At 45.7% G+C, this 19,482-nt stretch overlaps 1 protein-coding gene across 8 annotated transcripts; it reads left to right on the forward strand.

Annotated features, from left to right (window-relative positions):
- The first annotated feature begins 5,089 nt into the window (after window positions 1-5,089).
- Window positions 5,090-19,203, forward strand: dyrk2 (dual-specificity tyrosine-(Y)-phosphorylation regulated kinase 2). 8 transcript variants are annotated; one of them, XM_019276411.2, is made up of 7 exons: window positions 5,090-5,269; window positions 10,813-10,943; window positions 13,344-13,686; window positions 13,771-13,934; window positions 14,050-14,439; window positions 14,727-14,817; window positions 15,344-19,203. In XM_019276411.2, the coding sequence occupies exons 1-7, from the start codon at window positions 5,230-5,232 to the stop codon at window positions 15,994-15,996; spliced, it is 1,812 nt and encodes a 603-aa protein (XP_019131956.1). In that variant the 5' UTR covers window positions 5,090-5,229; the 3' UTR covers window positions 15,997-19,203. The 8 variants fall into 8 exon arrangements, with proteins under 8 accessions (XP_019131956.1, XP_010748984.1, XP_027138565.1 ...); XM_010750682.3 differs by having other exon boundaries at window positions 5,094-5,269; window positions 10,813-10,916; XM_027282764.1 differs by lacking the exon at window positions 5,090-5,269 and adding an exon at window positions 5,647-5,700 and having other exon boundaries at window positions 10,813-10,916.
- The last annotated feature ends 279 nt before the right edge of the window (window positions 19,204-19,482 follow it).

Below are 19,482 nucleotides of genomic sequence, written 5' to 3' on the forward strand. Positions count from 1 at the left end.
GACTTTGAGGAATTGCGTCAGACGTACTCGTCGCTGGAAAGCCGGTGGAAGAGCTTGCTGACGTGGCCGATGCAGAAGAGCGAGGGGCTGTCCAGGTACGACAGGATCTTGATCAGGATCTCAGACGGCAGCCTGAAGAAAAAGAAACACGAAAGACCGGACACATTGCAACCGTTTAGTTTTGTATGTTAAAGATACGACTTAAAAGATTGCTCCAGTCCTTCATCTGGTTGTCCTGTTGGCCACCAGCAGTTTGATCGCATGTTTGCAACCGTTCCTGTATGTTTACGATTACTCGCCCCTGATTACCTGATTAAATATCTGTAATGTGTAGAAACTGTGAAAAATTCCCACATCCAAAGCTGAAAATACGGGTGTTTAAATATCTTGTAAGCTTTGAGACTGTGACGTGACGCCAAAAACTGCAGTTCATCAAACGTCCACTTGTTTAGTGTATTAAATCATGCAGGGGAAACATTTAGGTAGCAATGTCAGAGAAAGGGTCTCAAAAACATTTCAAACAGTCACTGGTTTGAAAATACGAATGTCAGTTTAGATTTTCAGGTATTTATGGACGACTCAGGCGCCTCCGATAAAGTGGAACCCTTGCTCGCCGTCTTCTCAGATGACGCACCTAATGTTTACGTATCTACAGCAAGGCATGAAGTCCGGCCGTGATTGAACACACCCTCCAGGATTCGCGATGTTGCGATTTGCAAACTTCAGTGATCCCCGTGAATCAGGGGCGGGTGTTGCAATTTTAACCAATCGCCGTGATTTTTCCGGAACTCCGCGCAGTCTGCCCGGGGGATTGAACTCGGGGGTCAGGGACGCCCGCACGGTGCGGGAGGGACTCCCTCGTGGGACCGCTCCCTGGGCGACTGTCGAATCGCAACTTATCGCAACTTTCCCTTGCTCCCGCAACTTTCACCGCGTTTTTTTTTTAAAACCTCATGCAGTTCAGGCATTTTAGGCCGCAACTATTTCAAAAAAGGCAGCGCGAATCCTGGTGTTTCCTGCAGTGATAGTGACGGTCGTTTGTTTCTTCTCCAGATCTCCGATTATTATCTCGTTATCACGGGAAAACAGGTGGTAATAAAAATGATGTATGACCCTTTAGGCTTCCGTACAGAACAGGTTTGGTCTCTTATAGCTACTTTCCCCGTCTCTGACAACATTAAAAACATTATAACATGTATAAAATGTAATTACATATTGCAAAGATGTTTAATAGCTATCACCTTTCGATGAAGTTTTCTTGGATAACGTTTTCACTTCTGTCTCTCTGTTCTCGGCTCTGAGCGGCTGGAGACAAATAAAACATTAAATATTAAATAAATGTAAAATATATACATTATATAAATGTAATGATGTAGCAGGAATGTAGCATGTGCTACCTGCGCTCTTTCCCGCCGACCGAGCTCGAGCTCCTCTCACGGCCGTTTCCTCCTCCTGCCTCCCCGCTGTCCTCCACCTGTACCCGGCTGTCCTCCACCTGGCCCGGCTGTCTCCACCTGGACCCGGCTGTCTTCCTCCACCTGGACCCCGCTGTCCTCCACCTGGACCGGGCTGTCCTCCACCTGGACCCGGCTGTCTCCTCACCTGGACCCGCCGTGTCCTCCACTGGACCCCGCTGTCCTCCACCTGGACCGGGTGTCTCCCCGACCGGCGTCTCCCTGGACCCGCGTCCTCCACCTGGACCCGCGTCCTCACCTGGACCGGCGTCTCCACCTGGACCCGGTTTTCTCTCCAACGCCAACAAACTCCGAAAAAAACTCCCCTCGTCCCGCCGCCACCCGGAGTTTAACGAAGGGCCACTTCCGGTCAGCGTGGTTTTTCACAATAAACACAAAAGTGGTCAAAAACCACCAGGTGACAGTTTTACCTGAGGCTATCACTTAAATGTCCTAATTACCCATTAATTAGACCGTTGAGTCAACTTTTGTTTTAATTCCCTATTAATCTAGATTAAGTGTTGGGTCGATCCATAGAGGTTAATTTTAAGGAATTACACTTCATTTAACAAAGGACATTACAGAGTGATTAATTGATTGTTAAATGAAAATGATTTACCACTGGTGTTTTCCAGCAGATAGAAAATGTGATAATGTGTCCTCTGTGATATCTTCCCGCGAGACAACATGATTAATGTCTTTCCAGGGTTTCTTAAAGGGAGAAGACGTGATAATGTTTGCTTTACTGTCTCTTAAAAATTGTACATGCCATCTAGGGTGTAAATCTGTGGTAAATGCTCTCTAGTGTGCCCTTCAACTGGAGAACCCATGATAAATTGTCCTTAGGATGTCTTCCCGTGGAGAAAACTGATTATGTGCCCTCTGTGGTGTCTTCCAGTGGGAAAACATAATAAACTTCCACTAAGGTGTTTTCCAATGAGCAAAGTGCCCCCTATGCTGCCCTTATTGGAGAAAAATATAATGAATGCCATCTAGGGTGTCCTTCCGTGGTAAAATCGGTGGTAATGGTCTCTAGTGGCCTTTCAACGGAGAAACCATGATAAAGTGTCCTCTATGGTGTCTTTAGTGGAAAAAAACACGTAGATTGTCCTTTAGGATGTCTTATAATAGTGAAGAGAAACAGTAAATAGTCTCTATGATGTCTTCATGAAAATGTCGATAAGTGTCCTCTAGGTGTCTTCCAATGGAGAAAGAGAAAACTATTATGTGCCCTCTGTGGTGTTTCCACTGGAGAAAACTGCTAAATGTCCTTAGGATGTCTTCAGTGGAGGAACATGACTATGTGTCCGCTGTGGTGTCTTCCACTGGAGAAAACCTGATAAACTGCCCACTAAGGTGTTTACCAGTGAGAAAAGTGGCCCCTATGCTTCCCTTTAATTGGAGAAAATGTAATAAATGTCCTGTAGGGTGTCTTTGGTGAGATGTGGACTCCTTTACACCTCTTGTACTGTGTAAACTTCCTTGTGTGTTTTACATTAGAAAAAAACAATTCAAAAGAAGGTGTGGTCTTATTTGAGTTAGTTACTTCTGCTTGTGTGTGGTGTGTGTGTGTGTGTGTGTGTGTGTGTGTGTGTGTGTGTGTGTGGTGTCTTACATAAGTCACCTCTGTAATTTAACTAAAAGCCGTGAAACCTGAGAGCAAACACACTTACACCTTACACACACCGTGGCTGAACAAACTTTATTGTCAAACACAACACTGCCCAGGAGCACCAAAGAGACGTCTGCGTGTCTGATGTAAACAAATTGTTGGTCTCCAAGCAGCCAAATAAACAATCCACCGTGTGTAAGCGATGATGTCCCAAATGGAAAAATGCTGGGCGAGGCGAGGAGATGAGAACACCACCCGCTCTGCTTCACCTTCGATCATTCTCAGTTTTCTGGCTCCAAGCACTTAAACTCTGGAAAAATTCCTCCTCTGCTCCGAGCTGGTGAGTTTAATCATTGTTTAGTCTGATCTGACGTGGTTGAAGCATCAGTCATGTTCTGGTCTCCTGCAGTTTGATTTAAGGAGTTAGTTTGGGTTGAAAGCTCCAGAAAATGCAGGTAAAATGTTATTGTTTTGCTTTTTACAAAGTCAGAAATGAGTTGTAAAAGTACTCAGTTCTACAAATGTAATATTAATCTGCTTTCTGACGGACAAAACCTTTTGATTTGGTCTTTGCTGTGTTTAAACCTCCTTTAAAGCTGCATCTCAATATTTTAAAGTACTAACGGATCAAATGACATGTGTCATGTCAAAAGGTACTGTCCTCTCTTCAGTTGTATCTGTCAAATAAAGCTCAAAAATATCTTCACCCACAGCCACAAGTAGTCAACGGTTCGGCATATAGCAGCTGTTAGTAAAGCCACATTTCTTCAGGTTCACATAGAAGCTGTGTAGAAGTGTTTTTATCAAAACCAAGTCACATTGTTACAGAGTGTGACTTCAAGAACCCTGTTTCTGTGTTCAGTCCTCCAAAGAACTTTAAACAACAACAAAAGGTTCTTAAGGATAAAAAAAAAACTTAAGTGCTCCAGAGAAATGTCAATACATGGTCAATCATCAGTAAACAAGATAAAAAGTAAGTTACTGCGAGGTGAAACATTAGACAAATAAAAGCAATGTATCTTGTTTTTAAGGTGGATGTGCAAACGTTCACAGTATAGAATATTTGTAACATGTAAAAATGCATAATCCAGAAGACGCTTCTAGTTTTGGTTTCACGGCTCATTTCCTGTCTGGTTCAGTTTCTCTTTCAGTCGAAACAAGCTGTGAAAAAAAATAAAAAATCCACCCAAGACGACAGCAAACAGCAGAGAGGACAGTCAGCGAGAGCCGGGGACACAGACCAACGCTCAGATGTTAAAGTGTTTATTAAATCAGCAGTTTTATTTGATCTTCAGGGTTACACAACCTGCACTCAACCACAAACAATATCACATATTTATTTACTTAAGAAAAAAGAATAATCATTAAACTGTTTATTCTGTATACATCACAGTAACCGCGGCGAATCTGCCAGTGCGTAAAAAAAATCAACACCTCATGAGACTGATGTCCATGGACGTCATACTGAGCAGAAAATAACAGGAGCACAAGTATAATATAAATGATAATATAGATATATAATATAAAGATATATGATAGATATAGCTAGATGAGAGAGAGAGAGAGAAATATCTTGTCTGATGACACTCCCAAACATACACAGTGAAGATGCACCTGATATGGGGAAAAGGAATCAAAAAAGGAACTGATAGATATAATATAGATATATATATATATTATAATATATATATAGTATATAGTATATATATAAGCATAAATATATCAGTATGTTATGGAAGGGTAAGAAAACAGGGCTTTAAACCAACAATCTGAGGAAATATAGTCAGATCTATTCAGCAATTTTATACAAAACATATTCAAAATAATAGAAATAATATTGTGATAATACAGAAATATAATTTAAAATTATTTAATTAAATATGTTGCTCATTGACCAAATTAGCACTTATATTTTTATCTGTGGTGTATTTGAGGAGCAAACATCATTAACAAACATTAAACTGAGTGTGTGTGTGTGAGGAGTGTGTGACAAACAGTGATTTTAAGGAGTTGTCTGAAGGAGTGAGTGCACACTGGGATTAGAAAGAGGAGGAGTAGGGAGGTGCAGGAGGAGGAGTAGGAGGAAGAGGAAGAGGAGGAGCTGCAGATGGGGGAAGAGGAGGCGTCCTGTCCGTCTGTGTCCAGAGGAGAGGAGCGGCCGCCATGTTAACCAAGAAGCCCGGAACCTCGGTCCTCCCGACGGGTGAGCACAGCCTCTGAGGCCGATCCAGGGCTCCCTGAGCCCGGCCAGTGTAGCGCGGTGTGCCGCTGATCCCTCCGCTTGTGTTCTCCGTGTTTAACGCCGTTTGTTATGAGTCAGACACGGACAGGACAACAGTGAGGGAAGGGCTCGGTAACAGAAACAGCCTCGGCTCATTAAATTATGTTTAATCTCATAAAAAAAAAGGAGTGGACACGGAGGAGGAAGCTGCGGCCTGAATGTTGGAAGTAAAGCCGAGGAAAGGGCAGCGAAGCCGGGCTGCTGCAGACTCCTGCCCCCGCTGTCTCCGGAGGTTTATTTATAGCTAGCGTTAGCTGAGCAGCAGATGAAGTGACAGCAGCAGCAGTGTGTGTGTGTGTGTGTGTGTGTGTGTGTGTGTGTGTGTGTGTAACGCCATTATAACAACAACAACGGTGTGTTTTAGGTGTGTGTGACATTTTAAGTGTGTGTGTGTGTGTTTTCGGTTGCTGGGTGATTTTCAGGCCTCCAGCTCCGGCAGACAGATGAAGCCTCGGGCTCGGTTCAAGTCAAAGGCCGGTTTGTTTGCGTGTCTCCTCGGACTCTAACGCGGGATAAAAACGCGTGCTAACGCCGCCACAGAGCGTCTGTCACACGTTAGTATCCGTGCTAAATGTTTTAGCCCTGTTGTCGTTTCTATTTTTAAACGTTGCTTTGTCCTCTCTTGGTTTTTGTTATGAATGTTACCTCGATTTAAACCTAAATATATATAAATATATGTGACGTTTCCATGGTTACAGCCCGTTGTCTCTGCTGTATTAGCCTCAGAAAGCTCCTGCAGTTCCTCTAACGTCCACTAGAGGCTGGCTCCAGAAGTGAGTCAGTCTCCATAAGTCCCCATGTCCAAATGTCCAACTTCACAGCAGAGATAAACATGTTTACAGCCTGGTACAAAAAACCAGTTTTGGTCTCTGTAGCTATAATTTCACGTCAGCTGTGCTAATCTAAACTAAATCGACAAAGTAAGACTCTGTCTGTCTGTTAGCGGCTAACGTAGCATTAGCATCATGCTATCGCGGTTGTACGTTTTGGACATTTCAGTTGCCGACACGATTTGAACACGAGATGCTAACCACACGTGGTTGTTAGGTCGCTTTGCATACAAACAAAAAAAAGCTAAAAAGATCGCGTGGCAGAGGACGAAGAATTCAAAGAGCGAAAGAGTTCAGTAAGTCACCCCGAGCTAACGAGATAACCTCATGCTATCGACGAAACGCGTTGAAAACACAGAGGAGAAGCTGAAACTCGAGCTAGCCGTGGTAGAGGAGCTGACACGCCCGGTAGCCGTGCGGTCGCTACACCTCGCTGTAAATGTGTTATTCTGATGTAAACACAGGCTATGCCCATGTGACCAGTGCTAGCCCCCTGTTAGCTGCTTGGTCGTAGAGTCGGTGGCTGCTGCGTGGCTACAGTTACATAATGTAAACACAGACAGCTATCCTGTTATTAATGTCAGTGTTAATGTAGCTCACAGGTTATTACATTAATCCTAATGTACAGGCTGCTGACTGCAGAGATGCAGATTTATGGCTCCAGTTAGCTCACTGTTAGCTTGCTGTTAGCTCACTGTTTGCTCACTGTTAGCTCACTATTAGCTTGCAGTTAGCTCACTGTTTGCTCGCTGTTTGCTCACTGTTAGCTCGCTGTTAGCTCACTGTTTGCTCACTGTTTGCTCACTGTTAGCTCGCTGTTAGCTCACTGTTAGCTCACTGTTTGCTCGCTGTTAGCTCACTGTTAGCTCACTGTTAGCTCACTGTTTGCTCGCTGTTTGCTCACTGTTTGCTCACTGTTAGCTCGCCGTTATCTCACTGTTAGCTCACTATTTGCTTGCTCTTTTCTCGCTGTTAGCTCACTGTTAGCTCACTATTTGCTTGCTGTTAGCTCACTGTTAGCTCACTATTAGCTCACTATTAGCTTGCTCTTAGCTCACTGTTAGCTCACTATTAGCTTGCTCTTAGTTCACTGTTAGCTCACTATTTGCTTGCTGTTAGCTCACTGTTAGCTCATTATTAGCTTGCTCTTAGCTCACTATTAGCTCACTCTTTGCTTGCTGTTAGCTCACTGTTAGCTCACTATTAGCTTGCTCTTAGCTCACTGTTAGCTCATTATTTGTTTGCTGTTAGCTCACTGTTAGCTCACTGTTAGCTCACTATTAGCTTGCTCTTAGCTCGCTGTTAGCTCACTTTTAGCTCACTATTAGCTTGCTCTTAGCTCGCCGTTAGCCCTCGCTGGGCCCCACATGAACGTGTTTGTTGTGTGTTTTGTGTGTGTTGCATTGTGTTTGTCTCTTCGGAGTCATTCGTGCATGAAGTGGGTTCAATAGTCGGATTGTTTGTGTAGGAAAATTTCACACACAGATTTGCTAAACCCCGCCCCTGAACAGCGATCGTCCAATCATAAGTTAGCAGCAGTAACGAGGCGTGGCGGGCCCCGTCAGTCGTTGGATTTAAATGGCCTGAAGCGGTGTAACCGCTTTGCACTGCCAGACTCACCTGATTGGTTAGAAAGTCAGAAACACAGCCTCCGATTGGAGAGACCACAGAAGTTTTTATCTTTATGGATTTATTTGACTAATTAAAGGTCGGGTTACGAAACGTCTGCTCACGTTTTACAACACGATGTTAGCCTTCCCTGCTCGGCTTCTAGACTGTCACTTTGGGGAAAGTTTGATTATCGATGAATCTCTTGCTGTGTGAACGTGTTTCAGGACTTTAAAATGCACCGACACGCTGCTGTTAGGTGTCTAATTATACTTAATGAAGTTATTTTTACAGCGTGGACACATTACAGACTCAGAAAGTCGTCCTGCCGTCGACAGTTTGCAGTTTGTTTTCGTCTCACCGTGCTCGTCCTCGTGCATGTGCGTACAGTCACATTGCTGCACATTTTCCCACCCGTCCTGCCGAGCAGCATGCCGAGCGTTCTCGCCGGCGCTCTGGCATCTCCGGCTGAGTGTCGGGTTCACATTGAGCACACTGCTTTTCCACTCGGTTAGCATGCATCTGTCACAGAACGCCGTGTGTGTGTGTGTGTGTGTGTGTGTGTGCTATAGATTAACAGTATGTACTGTACGGGCGGAGGACGGTGTCGACATGAACCGTGGAGCTGATGAAGGCCTCGGACAGTTTGAATTAGAGCCTGAAAGAAGCTGCATGTTCTCAGGACTGTGCCACTTTTAGAGGTGGGAAACGTGACGACACACGCCACAAGATGTAGAAATCGTCCTGAATCAGATCAGCTGTGAAGGAGTTCATTCATGTTCCTGTTCCATGTGTTCAGGGTGTACGAGGCTGCAGGCGATACGACGTCTTCGCTTTGTTTGTTTGTCTAAAATCTTCAACATAAACAGAAGAACTGCCGCCCCGCCTCGCCCTGTGTCAGGATAAACACTGACCGGAAGTGGATGAAGCAGTAAACGCTCTGAGGACGCTGAAGAAGATTTGTTTTATTCCAATCAGCTGATTGTCTGATCGGCGAGTCTTGTGTATTGACAAGACGATCAGAGTGTATTGATCGCCGGTCATTAGCAGGATTACAGTGGAGCTGCTGCGTGCGCTCTTCGGAGGCGGCGGTGTGGTTTTGCGCGTTCTTTGCCGTGACGTGGCGTCAGTGCCGCTGACTCGTCCTCATTAGCAGGATTACAGCGAGCGTTCAGATTAGAGGCGGCGAGCTGCAGCAGAGACCATCTGTCCACTCCAACCTGCACGAGAGCCGGACGGACGGACGGACGGCGAGGTCCAAAGCTCCGAGGACGCTCATGAGCTGAACGCTGGATCCAGTCTGAACGTTCACAAGTTCAGTCAGATTTATTTACTGAATCTCATCTTCATTAGTGTTTAATCACCTGAACATGAGGCTCGTTATGTTTTTGTCTGTGTGTTGTGTTTGAGCTGAATCAAAGAGGAAAAGTATTCTGAAAACAGACGTCACGTGTGCGTGTTCTGGCTCTTTAATTGTGAGGACTTGTTGCTCCTCGTGACGGTAAACTGAGTAACTTTTGTATCTGTAGCTGCAGCCGTACTTTGGTTCGCATGCATGACGAGATAACACAAAGAGTTCACGTGAGGACGTGACCTCGTCGTTTTCCACTGAGCGTTCTGAGTGCTGCCGTGTTCCTGCTTCCTCTGGAGAAAGAAGAAGTGGTCCGTGCTGGGTTTTGTGTTTTGTTGTGAGTTCTGAGCGTTCGGAGGCTTCGTGTCGTGAACAGGGCGTGCTGGAAAATGTCCGAAACGTCTGACTGAAGCAGATAGCGGCGGTGGACGGGAAGTCGGCCAAAGTCTGGCTCTTATTATCACTTCTGTGTGTGAAGATATTCTGCTGTGACCTCTGACCTCTGACCCCGCTCCTGCTGCCGTCAAAGTGAGACGTACTCGACGATGTATCGGGGATTATGAGGCTATATTAAAACCTTCATCCTCCTTAGACCGGACTGGATCACTTTGGCCTGGGTTAGTCCAGTTTGAGGCGGGCCTGACCTTCCAGGAACATCCATGTTGGACCAGAGTCTCTAAAAGTCTCCTCTTAGCTTCCTCTGTCATCTTCCTCTTCACTCTCGTCTCCTCTGCCATTGTAGCCATAGAGGCTGCTGAGCCCGGTTACATTGCTGGCTCACCCAGCTCCTGTTCTGACACGACACCGGTGCCCTGAGCTCATGGTCCGGGCAACCAAGCTAACAAAGTGAGCTATCAAACAGAGCTAACAGATTAAGCTAACAGCAGCTAACAAACTGAGTTAACGTTAGCTAACAGCAGCTAACAAACTGAGTTAATGGCAGCTATCAAACTAGGTTAACGTTAGCTAACAAGCAGTTAACAGACTGAGCTAACAGCAGCTAACAGACTGAGCTAACATGAGCTATCATGAGTTAACAGCAGCTAACAGACTGAGCTAACATGAGCTAACAGCAGCTACAGCTGTCAGCAGTTTACTTCACTGTCCATCATAAACTCTGTAAATCACAGAGAGTTGAGGCGGAGCAGCCGGAGGACATCAGAGGGAAAACCAGAAAACATTTCCTCCATAAAAGTTATAGTTGGTGTGTGTGTGTGTGTGTGTGAGAGTTCTTGGTCAGTTAGCGTCCGTGTGAGGATCTGATCTCAGTCTAAACATATCTAACCCTGATTGGCCGTCTCTCCGTGAAAACGCCGGCGTCTTCGCTCCGCTCAGATAACCCTCAGGGGTCGGGCAGATTCTGAGCGCTAATGAATATTTTAGGAGATTGACGAGCATGTTGGTGATGTGTGTGTGTGTGTGTGTGTGTGTGTGTGTGTGTGTGTGTGTGTGTTACATAACGAGCTCTTTTTGTGGTTATGTCATGTGATATTTGGTATGTTTGCAGGGAGGCATCCACACATGTTGTACTCTGAAAGGTTGATACTGTGTCGTGCTGCTCAAACCTGATCACCCCGCCACTGTTCACTCTCTGACAGAGCGAGGCTAGCAGATTCCCCCTGCTGCCAGTGTTTGTGCTAAGCTAGGCTAACCTCTGTTTTTTTTTTAATTTCCAGGCAAAGTGGGCGAGCCGGTCTACTCTCCTGGTCACAGTGGCTCTCAGACGACGTCGCCTGTCGCCCTGCCGCGGCTCCGTAACAACAACCACAACCCGCTGACGGTACGAGCACACCATCATCAGTTTGCTGTACGTTGTTGTGTTTATAACCCCCCAATTCATCAGAGTTTACAGGCGTATGGTGATGTGGTGTGGACTTTGTCCATTAAAGGAACTTTCCGTAGGTGTGTCTATGATTACCCATCCAGGTAAATTGGGATACCTGAACCAATGCTGTAGTTTAACTTGACTCACTCTGGTCTGCTCGTTGTTCTCTGCACAAATGATGTTTGGCGACAGTTTTCATGTTTCTTTTCCATTGGTCTCTCTTTCATTGATTTTGTGTGCGATGTAGGGTAGCTGCTGTTAGCTAATGTTGTTTACCGGGCTGCCCGGACTGTGAGCTCAGAGCACCAGTGTCGCGCCAGAACAGGAGCTGGTCGATGAACAGGAAGTGGGGAATGTAACCGGGCGCTCCAGCCTCTGCAGACGTTGACGGAGGAAGCTAAGACGAGACTTTGAGAGACAATTCATGAATTTGAATGTAATAATTCAGATTTTGATGTTAACAAGCTCCAGTATGTTTGAGGAACACGTGAACATTGATATATGTGACGTGTTTTGGGGGCTTGAGTTTGGTTGCCTCGTGCAGCTGTGCGTTATGTAATATTGCGTTTTATCGTCTGAGTTTCTGTCCCCGGTTTGTTCCTCGAGCTTTTTCTCGACGTGTCGTTTGACTGCTCATCATTTTTGCTTGTGTATAAAATTATATTATAGTAATTATAAGAATACTTTGATTCTCGCTGTAGAGACTTTAGACGGTTGTAGTTTGAACCAGCGAGCTGCAGTTAGCGGGTAGCAATGAGCCAGAGCAGCAGTTCTCTGGGACAGTCAGCTGTAGCCACCCGGCTAATAATAGCCGTCGGCTCCAGGATGCTTTAAACAGCTGATTGGTTTATAGGCTGGTGTGAAGGACACACACACACACACACACACACACACACACACACACAGCTGATGCAGCATTTATTTACTCTGTTACCTTCAGAGTGGTGTCCTTCACTGTTAGCATTAGCAGGATTTCCTGTAACTCACCGTAATGGAGATTTTATGAGTTCTGATCAGACGGTCGATATTTATTTATTTATTGTCCTGATCAGATAACAGCCAACATATATATTGAACAGCTGAAGGCATACAGTTATAGACAGACTGTCTAAAATCTGGACGTAGTTTCCGTGACGTCCCCGCAGACTGTCTAAAACCTGGACGTAGTCTCTGTGACGTCCCCGCAGACTGTCTAAAACCTGGACGTAGTCTCGGTGATGTCCCCTCAGACTGTCCTGACAACACACACATTGTGTTGTTGTGTGTTGTCAGGTGAGTCACACTCTCATGTATCACTGTGACTGTCATGTTATTGTTTTGATTTCCTCTCTCGACTCCACTTCCTTGTTTTTATACGATGCTCCACTCATTGGTCAGATCGTTAGAAGACACACACACCACACACACACACACACACACACGCAGGTGTTTGAACCGTGCCGCTGTGTAACAGTGATCTGAAACCAAACGCACCTCTGTTATCTGAAAGGACCCAGGTGTGCTGGTCTCCACGGCAACAGGGAGTGACTCACCGAGCGACAGACAAAGAAACCAAACGAGAGAGAAAGACAGCTGTGTAATTAGACTGGACGAGGTTTAATTTCAGGGAACACATTACTCATTTTGGGCATTAATTAACCAAATTTAATCTCTGATATCTGTCAGGTTCCAAATACGACAGCAAACCCCTCTTGTCTTCTTCTTATTGCAGTTTTAACACACCTTGGCCAGAAATCTGAAGGAAGGTGCAGAAACAAAGTCATTAGAATGTCATTTAAATGTGACTGTATGGATCCAGTAATGTTGATGGAAGTTTCTGAGTTTTAATAACAACAACAAGATTGATTGGTATTAACTTTTTATAATTCTCAGACTTACTTATTTGGCATATGCTCAAATTTTTAAGTTTGTAACTACAGTTCCCACAATGCTTTGGGGGATAAAACAGAAAGTATTCGATTTACGATTCGATTCTGACAGAGGCTTGCTCAACTGTGATTGGAGCACAGAGAAAAAAGAGGCAGGGCTTAATAAGGGTCAGTTAATATGTTAACACATCAAACGTTTAAGAAGTAATAATTAAAATAAGATTATTAACGACCCACAGGTGTCCTTAACGACCCACAGGTGTCCTTAACGACCCACAGGTGTTAACGACCCACAGGTGTCCTTAACGACACAGGTGTTAACGACCCACAGGTGTCCTTAACGACCCACAGGTGTCCTTAATGACACACAGGTGTCCTTAACGACACACAGGTGTCCTTAACGACCCCAGTCCACAGGTGTGTCCATGAGTCACATGCCTTGAAGGCGTCAATGATTTTTCTCGTGTCGCTCAGGCTCTGGCTGATCTGATGTCTTCCTTGTATTTCCCACCAGGGGAGCTCTAAAGCCGTCATGTCGGACGCCGTCCAGCTGTCATCGCAGTCGCAGGTCCAAGTCACCCAGCTGTACGAGGAGAACACAAACAAGCGTCCGGTCCTCACCTCCCAGCCCAACGGCCTGGCTCCACTCGGCTCCACCCGGCCAGGGCTGCCACTGCCGGACCGCCAGACTTCTGCCTCAGAGCCCGCCCACCACTGCCGGCAGAGCAGCGCCGCCTCCAATAAGTCGACAGACGGCAAGCCAAAAACCACCGCCTTGACCCCGGAGCAGGCCATGAAGCAGTTCATGTCCAAAATGTCGTCGTTTGAACACCACGAGGTGTTCAACTACCCTGAAGGTGAGTGGTCTGAAGACGTTTTCATTGGCTGACACTGATGAGAACAAAACCGATAATCTGTCTCGTTCACCTGTTTGTCCTCAGTGTATTTTGTTGGTCCAAATGCCAAGAAGAGGTCAGGGGTCATGGGCGGAGCCAACAACGGTGGCTACGACGACGATCAGGGATCCTACATCCATGTTCCACATGACCACATCTCGTACCGCTACGAAGTCCTGAAGGTCATCGGCAAGGGCAGCTTTGGACAGGTACGACTAGCAACGTGACTGCTCGTGATAGTTGATGGAAACACGACTAAGACGTACTATCCGGACGATAATTTGTAAGATCAATGAGAGCATCTTGTTTCTCTGCCCCCTGCAGGTGGTGAAGGCCTTCGACCACAAGTCTCAGACCCACGTGGCTCTGAAGATGGTCCGCAACGAGAAACGCTTTCACCGGCAGGCGGCGGAGGAGATTCGCATCCTGGAGCACCTGAGGAAGCAGGACAAGGACTCGGGCATGAACGTCATCCACATGCTGGAGAACTTCACCTTCCGAAACCACATCTGCATGACCTTCGAGCTGCTCAGCATGAACCTGTACGAGCTAATCAAGAAGAACAAGTTCCAGGGCTTCAGCCTCCCGCTGGTCAGGAAGTTTGCCCACTCCATCCTGCAGTGTCTGGACTCTCTGCACAAGAACCGCATCATCCACTGCGACCTCAAGCCTGAGAACATTTTGCTCAAGCAGCAGGGACGCAGCGGCATCAAGGTGAACCTCTCAAAAACAAGGGTAGCGAGAAACTTAGGAGTCATAATCGCTGACCAACTAACTAACTGGAATGCCCTACCAGTTCCTACCAGATCAGGGGCATCCCTCTCTACCTTTAAAAACCTCCTGAAGACCTCCAGCTCTTCAGAGAGTATCTCCTCTATAACACTACCAACAACTGGACTAAATCTACCCCCCCCTCTACAACTTTTACAGTGCTTACTGCTCGTTTTTGTGCAACCGCCTTGTTAATCCATCTACCAAACATTCTTTCTGTCTCTCTCCAGGTCATCGACTTTGGTTCTAGCTGTTATGAACATCAGAGAGTTTACACTTACATCCAGTCCAGGTTCTACCGAGCGCCAGAGGTCATTCTAGGTAAGAAGAACAAACAGAAAAACTGAAAGCAGCCTCAAGTTTCAATTCCTTTCAGCCATGAGAATCAAATTTACTGAGTCAGCTTTTATCATCAGCATGTGGTAATTCATGTGAGAGCACATGCAGTCGTTTAATCCATCAAAGTGAATATTACGTCTGCATTCATAAACCATAAAAATTTAATTTATTACAGACCTCAAATGGATTTGCTGCCGTAACTCAACAATTTCAAAGCTGCAACTCCTGTCCACATTCAGCGCAACGTCTAACTCAACTAATAATTCAAGAAACCACAATTCAAGCGGCCCTTTATTTTCTATCTGTGTTTTGTAGACCGGTAGACGCCAGCTCTCCAATCAAGGATAAATAAAGTCACAGTTGTTAGATTAGCAAGTTAAAGTTCATGGAAGTATAAACCAAACAGTTGCTGCCCAGAAGGTAGAAAGTCAATCCATCCATCCATGAACCAATCGATTGATTGAACGTCCAGATCTTGACTCTTGTCAATCTTTGCCCTCTCCTCCAGGCTCTAGGTATGGGATGCCTATCGACATGTGGTCTCTGGGCTGCATCCTGGCCGAGCTGCTAACTGGTTACCCGCTGTTGCCGGGCGAAGACGAAGCCGACCAGTTGGCCTGCATCATCGAACTGGTTGGCATGCCCAGCCAGAAGCTCCTCGACGCCTCCAAGAGAGCCAAGAACTTTGTGTCGTCCAAAGGATACCCGCGGTACTGCACCGTCACCACGCTTCCCGATGGCACCACCGTGCTCAACGGTGGCCGCTCGCGACGAGGGAAGGTACGTGGCCCGCCGGGCAGCAAGGACTGGAGTGTGGCACTGAAAGGCTGCGACGACCCGCTGTTCCTGGACTTCCTCAAACAGTGTTTGGAGTGGGATCCGGCTCTCAGGATGACACCCAGCCAGGCGCTGCGCCACCCCTGGCTGAGGAGGCGACTTCCTAAGCCGCCAACAGGAACCACCACTGGGGAAAAGACCTCCTCCTCCTCCAAACGGGGCACCACCACCACCGATGGCGCAATCACCTCAATCTCCAAACTCGCCACCACCTCCTCAACCACCACGTCCTCCTCCTCCAAAACCAGGACTAACTTGGCGGCGATCACTGACGCCAACGGAAACATCCAGCCTAGGACGGTTTTGCCCAAGCTGGTCAGCTGAGAGTGAATGCACCCCACTCGCTGTGGTGTTGTAAGCTCATGAGCGTCCGTGAGCAAACCAGCTGGAACTGAATAAAACTGGTTTTGTCCAGTTTTGAAGAGCGTTTGGTTTTTTCACGCTGGTTTTCACAGCGTTGTTGGAGTGCGTTCAAGACAAATGCAGTTGTGGAAACTCAGCGTTTGGGGTGTTAAAATGTGCAGAATGGGCCAGGCTGGGATGTAAAAGCTGAGCTGAAGGAAACTTTACTGATAAATCTGGGTGCGTTCAGACTCCTCAACTTGTCAGTCCTGTCTGGGAAAAAAAGAGACGATAGTTGTTTTTACGTTACGAGCAGCGCAACAGGAAGTAACCACGTAATGTTGATCGCGGAAGGCTGCTCAGACAATCAGAACACACCACTCTGTAGCTCCAAACACACAAACACATCACAAACATGGTGCTGACGGAGGGAACAAGGCTTTTTTTTATGTTTTTAGCACAGAATCTATTCAGCTGAGCTGATCGACGAATCGATTAGACACCAAAAACAACTTTTTACGACCTTAGTCTTACGAGGTTATATCTGCAGACGAACATGTCCTGAAACTAAAAATCAACGATTGGGTCGCTCTAATCTTTGTGTCATATCATGAAATAACATATTTTTACGTTTCAGTCAATCAAAACAAATTTTAAGCAACCTGAACCATCTAACTAGTTAGCTGGCTAACTGTCTTAGCTCAGCTGATGTTTTACAGTGTAGCTAGCCCGTGTTATCGAGCTAGCTTTGTGCCTGTCGGCTGGCTAACTGTTTACCGGCTGTTGGTTTGTCAGACAGCTACTTGTTTTGTGTTTAGCTGTCACTTTGCTACCTGTTTAACTTTTAATATCTGTCAGCTAGCTACAGCTAGCTCACTATTTGCCTTTTTTTGGCAGTCTGGTGGCTAGCCTTAGCCTTCTTTTAGCCATAGCCTGTTAGCTCTCCACTGCCCGGCCTTACGAAACACAGATTTTTTAAAAGTTTCTTTTTTTTTTCTCTCTGAAGCTTAGCAAAAGATGCTAACTTCCCTTTTTAAGCAACCAAATCTGATTTGTTAAGGACACAACATGGCTGAAGGAGGACAGACAAGAAGGTAGGACAAAGGTTAGAGTTATAAGTCAAAGGACGAATGGGAATGTTCAGAACCAAAGTCTAGAAAATTAAGATGTTGGTGGCAATTAGCTAAAAAAATTTGGTAATTTTTTAGGGATGCACCAAAATGAAAATTCTTGGCCGAAACTGAAACACCGAAGGTATGATTATGTCAATTATTAGAACCGTCGCATTCATAGCTGTAACCTCACAAAAGTCAAGGTATTGCAATTCAAAGAGTAAATCAATTAGTACGAAAGTATGAAAATATTTATTTAGCACTGACGTTACAACAATGCAGAATATAAATTAAAATTAAAAAAACAAAATGTTTAACTGGTCTTCTGAAAGATTCTAAAATTAAATATGTTCTCTCATAAAGAGGATCCTGCAGGATCTCATTGAACACATCAGACAGCGAAGGTGCATGCACCACATTTCTCGTGCGCGCTGCTTTATTCCAACATCCAAGTAATGATCCTTATAACGCGGATCAAGTACAGTCGCGATGAAGTGCAGAGGATCCAAATAGATCTCAGTGAAAGGTGTGTTCACAGACTCCAAGCGTGGTTTTCGCTCCGTGGTCCGTCTCAACCTCTTTGCTTAGAAGACGCTTTAGACGGGGTTGTAAAGGCGTATGGTGGCAGCGGACAGACTGATCCCAGGCGGCAATCTAGGACTAGGACGCACGGCGCATCTAGGGCGCACAAGCGGACGTGCGGGCGCACAAGAAAACATTCGCCTTGGGCGGTGTTGTGATTTGCCCAGGGCGAAAAAATGTGGCCAGGACCGGCGCTGGTCCTAATTAACTAAGGGAGTACTGTACAAAATGCCTGTAAAAAGGTGTATAAAAGTGTGTGGTTAGACCTTTTACGGACTTTAAACATGTAGAATAATTGTAAAACTTACTCCGGATTTCGTTTATTGTGGGTTATTTTTAGAACGTATCCCCTGCGATAAACGAGGGACCACTGTACATCCACACCGCAGACATGTTGACTCTTACCCAGATAACCGTGTGCTGGCTGCATTTCCTGCTTGCGTCATCACAATTCTGTTTCGGCCGTGTTGTTTCGGTGATGTAGGTCTTTCGGCCGAAAACCGAAGTTTCGGTGCATCCCTACTATTTTTAAATGTAATCAAACAGAAGCTGCCGCTCGAAGCTAACGTGGGTCAAACTATTGCCTGGATAGACAAACAACAGAAACAAGCTCGTTTTAAACTAATTTTACGATCTATGATTTATGATTTTTATCACGCTAATAAAACTCCAGGCTTCAGGAAACGACCTTCAGACACGCAGGAATCACATGACCCCAAAATACCTTCCGTAATGTCACAGCCTAGAGCAGTGTTCGTCTGTATAGAGCGCTCACTGTGTTTAAATGATCAGTTATAATCGTCTGTGTGTCTGAACAACGAAGACGTTTTATGGCGGTCCTTTAAACTTTTATGTAACTCGAGCTCAGCTGTAAGCAATAGCCTGAAGGGACCTTAAATATAGGTCCAGTGCAAAGAAATGTGAGCCTCGAGTTGTATTTTAGGACGACAAACTGTAACACTTTGTTACTGTCGTCAGTCCGCGGAGGTCAGCTTGTTATGAAAGAGAGAGGGAGCCTTCTGGGTTCAAGGTGGGAACAATTTCTATACCAGCTCAACACATCGTGAAGTCTCAGCCAAGAAATACTGCAATATATGTTTGGAACAAAAAGCCTTTTTACAGCCTCGGCTAACTTCGAAGCTAACGCGATGTTAACGCGGGTGATTCCGAGAGGATTAAATGTGAAACGTGTCCGGTAAAACAAAGATAATAATGTCGTCACAAAGAGCTCCAGTCACATCAGGACGTGTACGGGCGTTTCCTCAGCTGCTTGCAGTGGTTGTCACAACCGTAGGCGACTGTTCAGATTCTTAATATAATAAAAATAATGATGTCACATTAGATGAACATAAATATAATGACAATACTAAAAAACAAGTGAGAGGTAAAAGCTGATTACAGGAGAGACTTTTATATAAATACATATCAGTGTATGTTTGTCGTACCGGCTTTAAAAAGGTGTACGTCAGACTTTATTACTTGTTTTACGGGTCGTTTACGATAATTCGTAAAAAACAGGCGAAAGGAAACGCTGGCCAACCACTAAAAGTCAGTCCCACATTTACTCTTGTCCGGCGGCTTCTTGCTCGCTCACTCTCTCCTTTTCTCTTCTTAGCTTCCTCCGTCAGCGTCCTCTTCACTCTCTTCTCCTCTGCCATCATGTCCGTAGAGGCCGCTAAGCCCGGTTACATCGCAAAGACTCCAGAGTCTCTCTCGGAGTTGATCTGGCTGTAAACCGTCAATCGTCTTTCCGATTGCAGGTTAACTTTGTCGG

Source organism: Larimichthys crocea, chromosome X (assembly GCF_000972845.2).
Source record: "Larimichthys crocea isolate SSNF chromosome X, L_crocea_2.0, whole genome shotgun sequence".
Classification (NCBI taxonomy): domain Eukaryota; kingdom Metazoa; phylum Chordata; class Actinopteri; family Sciaenidae; genus Larimichthys; species Larimichthys crocea.

Coding starts and splice junctions, on each gene's coding strand:
- dyrk2 (XM_019276411.2), top strand. CDS start 5,230: ATGTTAACCAAGAAGCCCGGAACCTCGGTCCTCCCGACGG. Junction 10,944..13,343: donor CACACCATCATCAGTTTGCT/GTACGTTGTTGT, acceptor ATTTCCCACCAG/GGGAGCTCTAAAGCCGTCAT. Junction 13,935..14,049: donor GCAAGGGCAGCTTTGGACAG/GTACGACTAGCA, acceptor TGCCCCCTGCAG/GTGGTGAAGGCCTTCGACCA.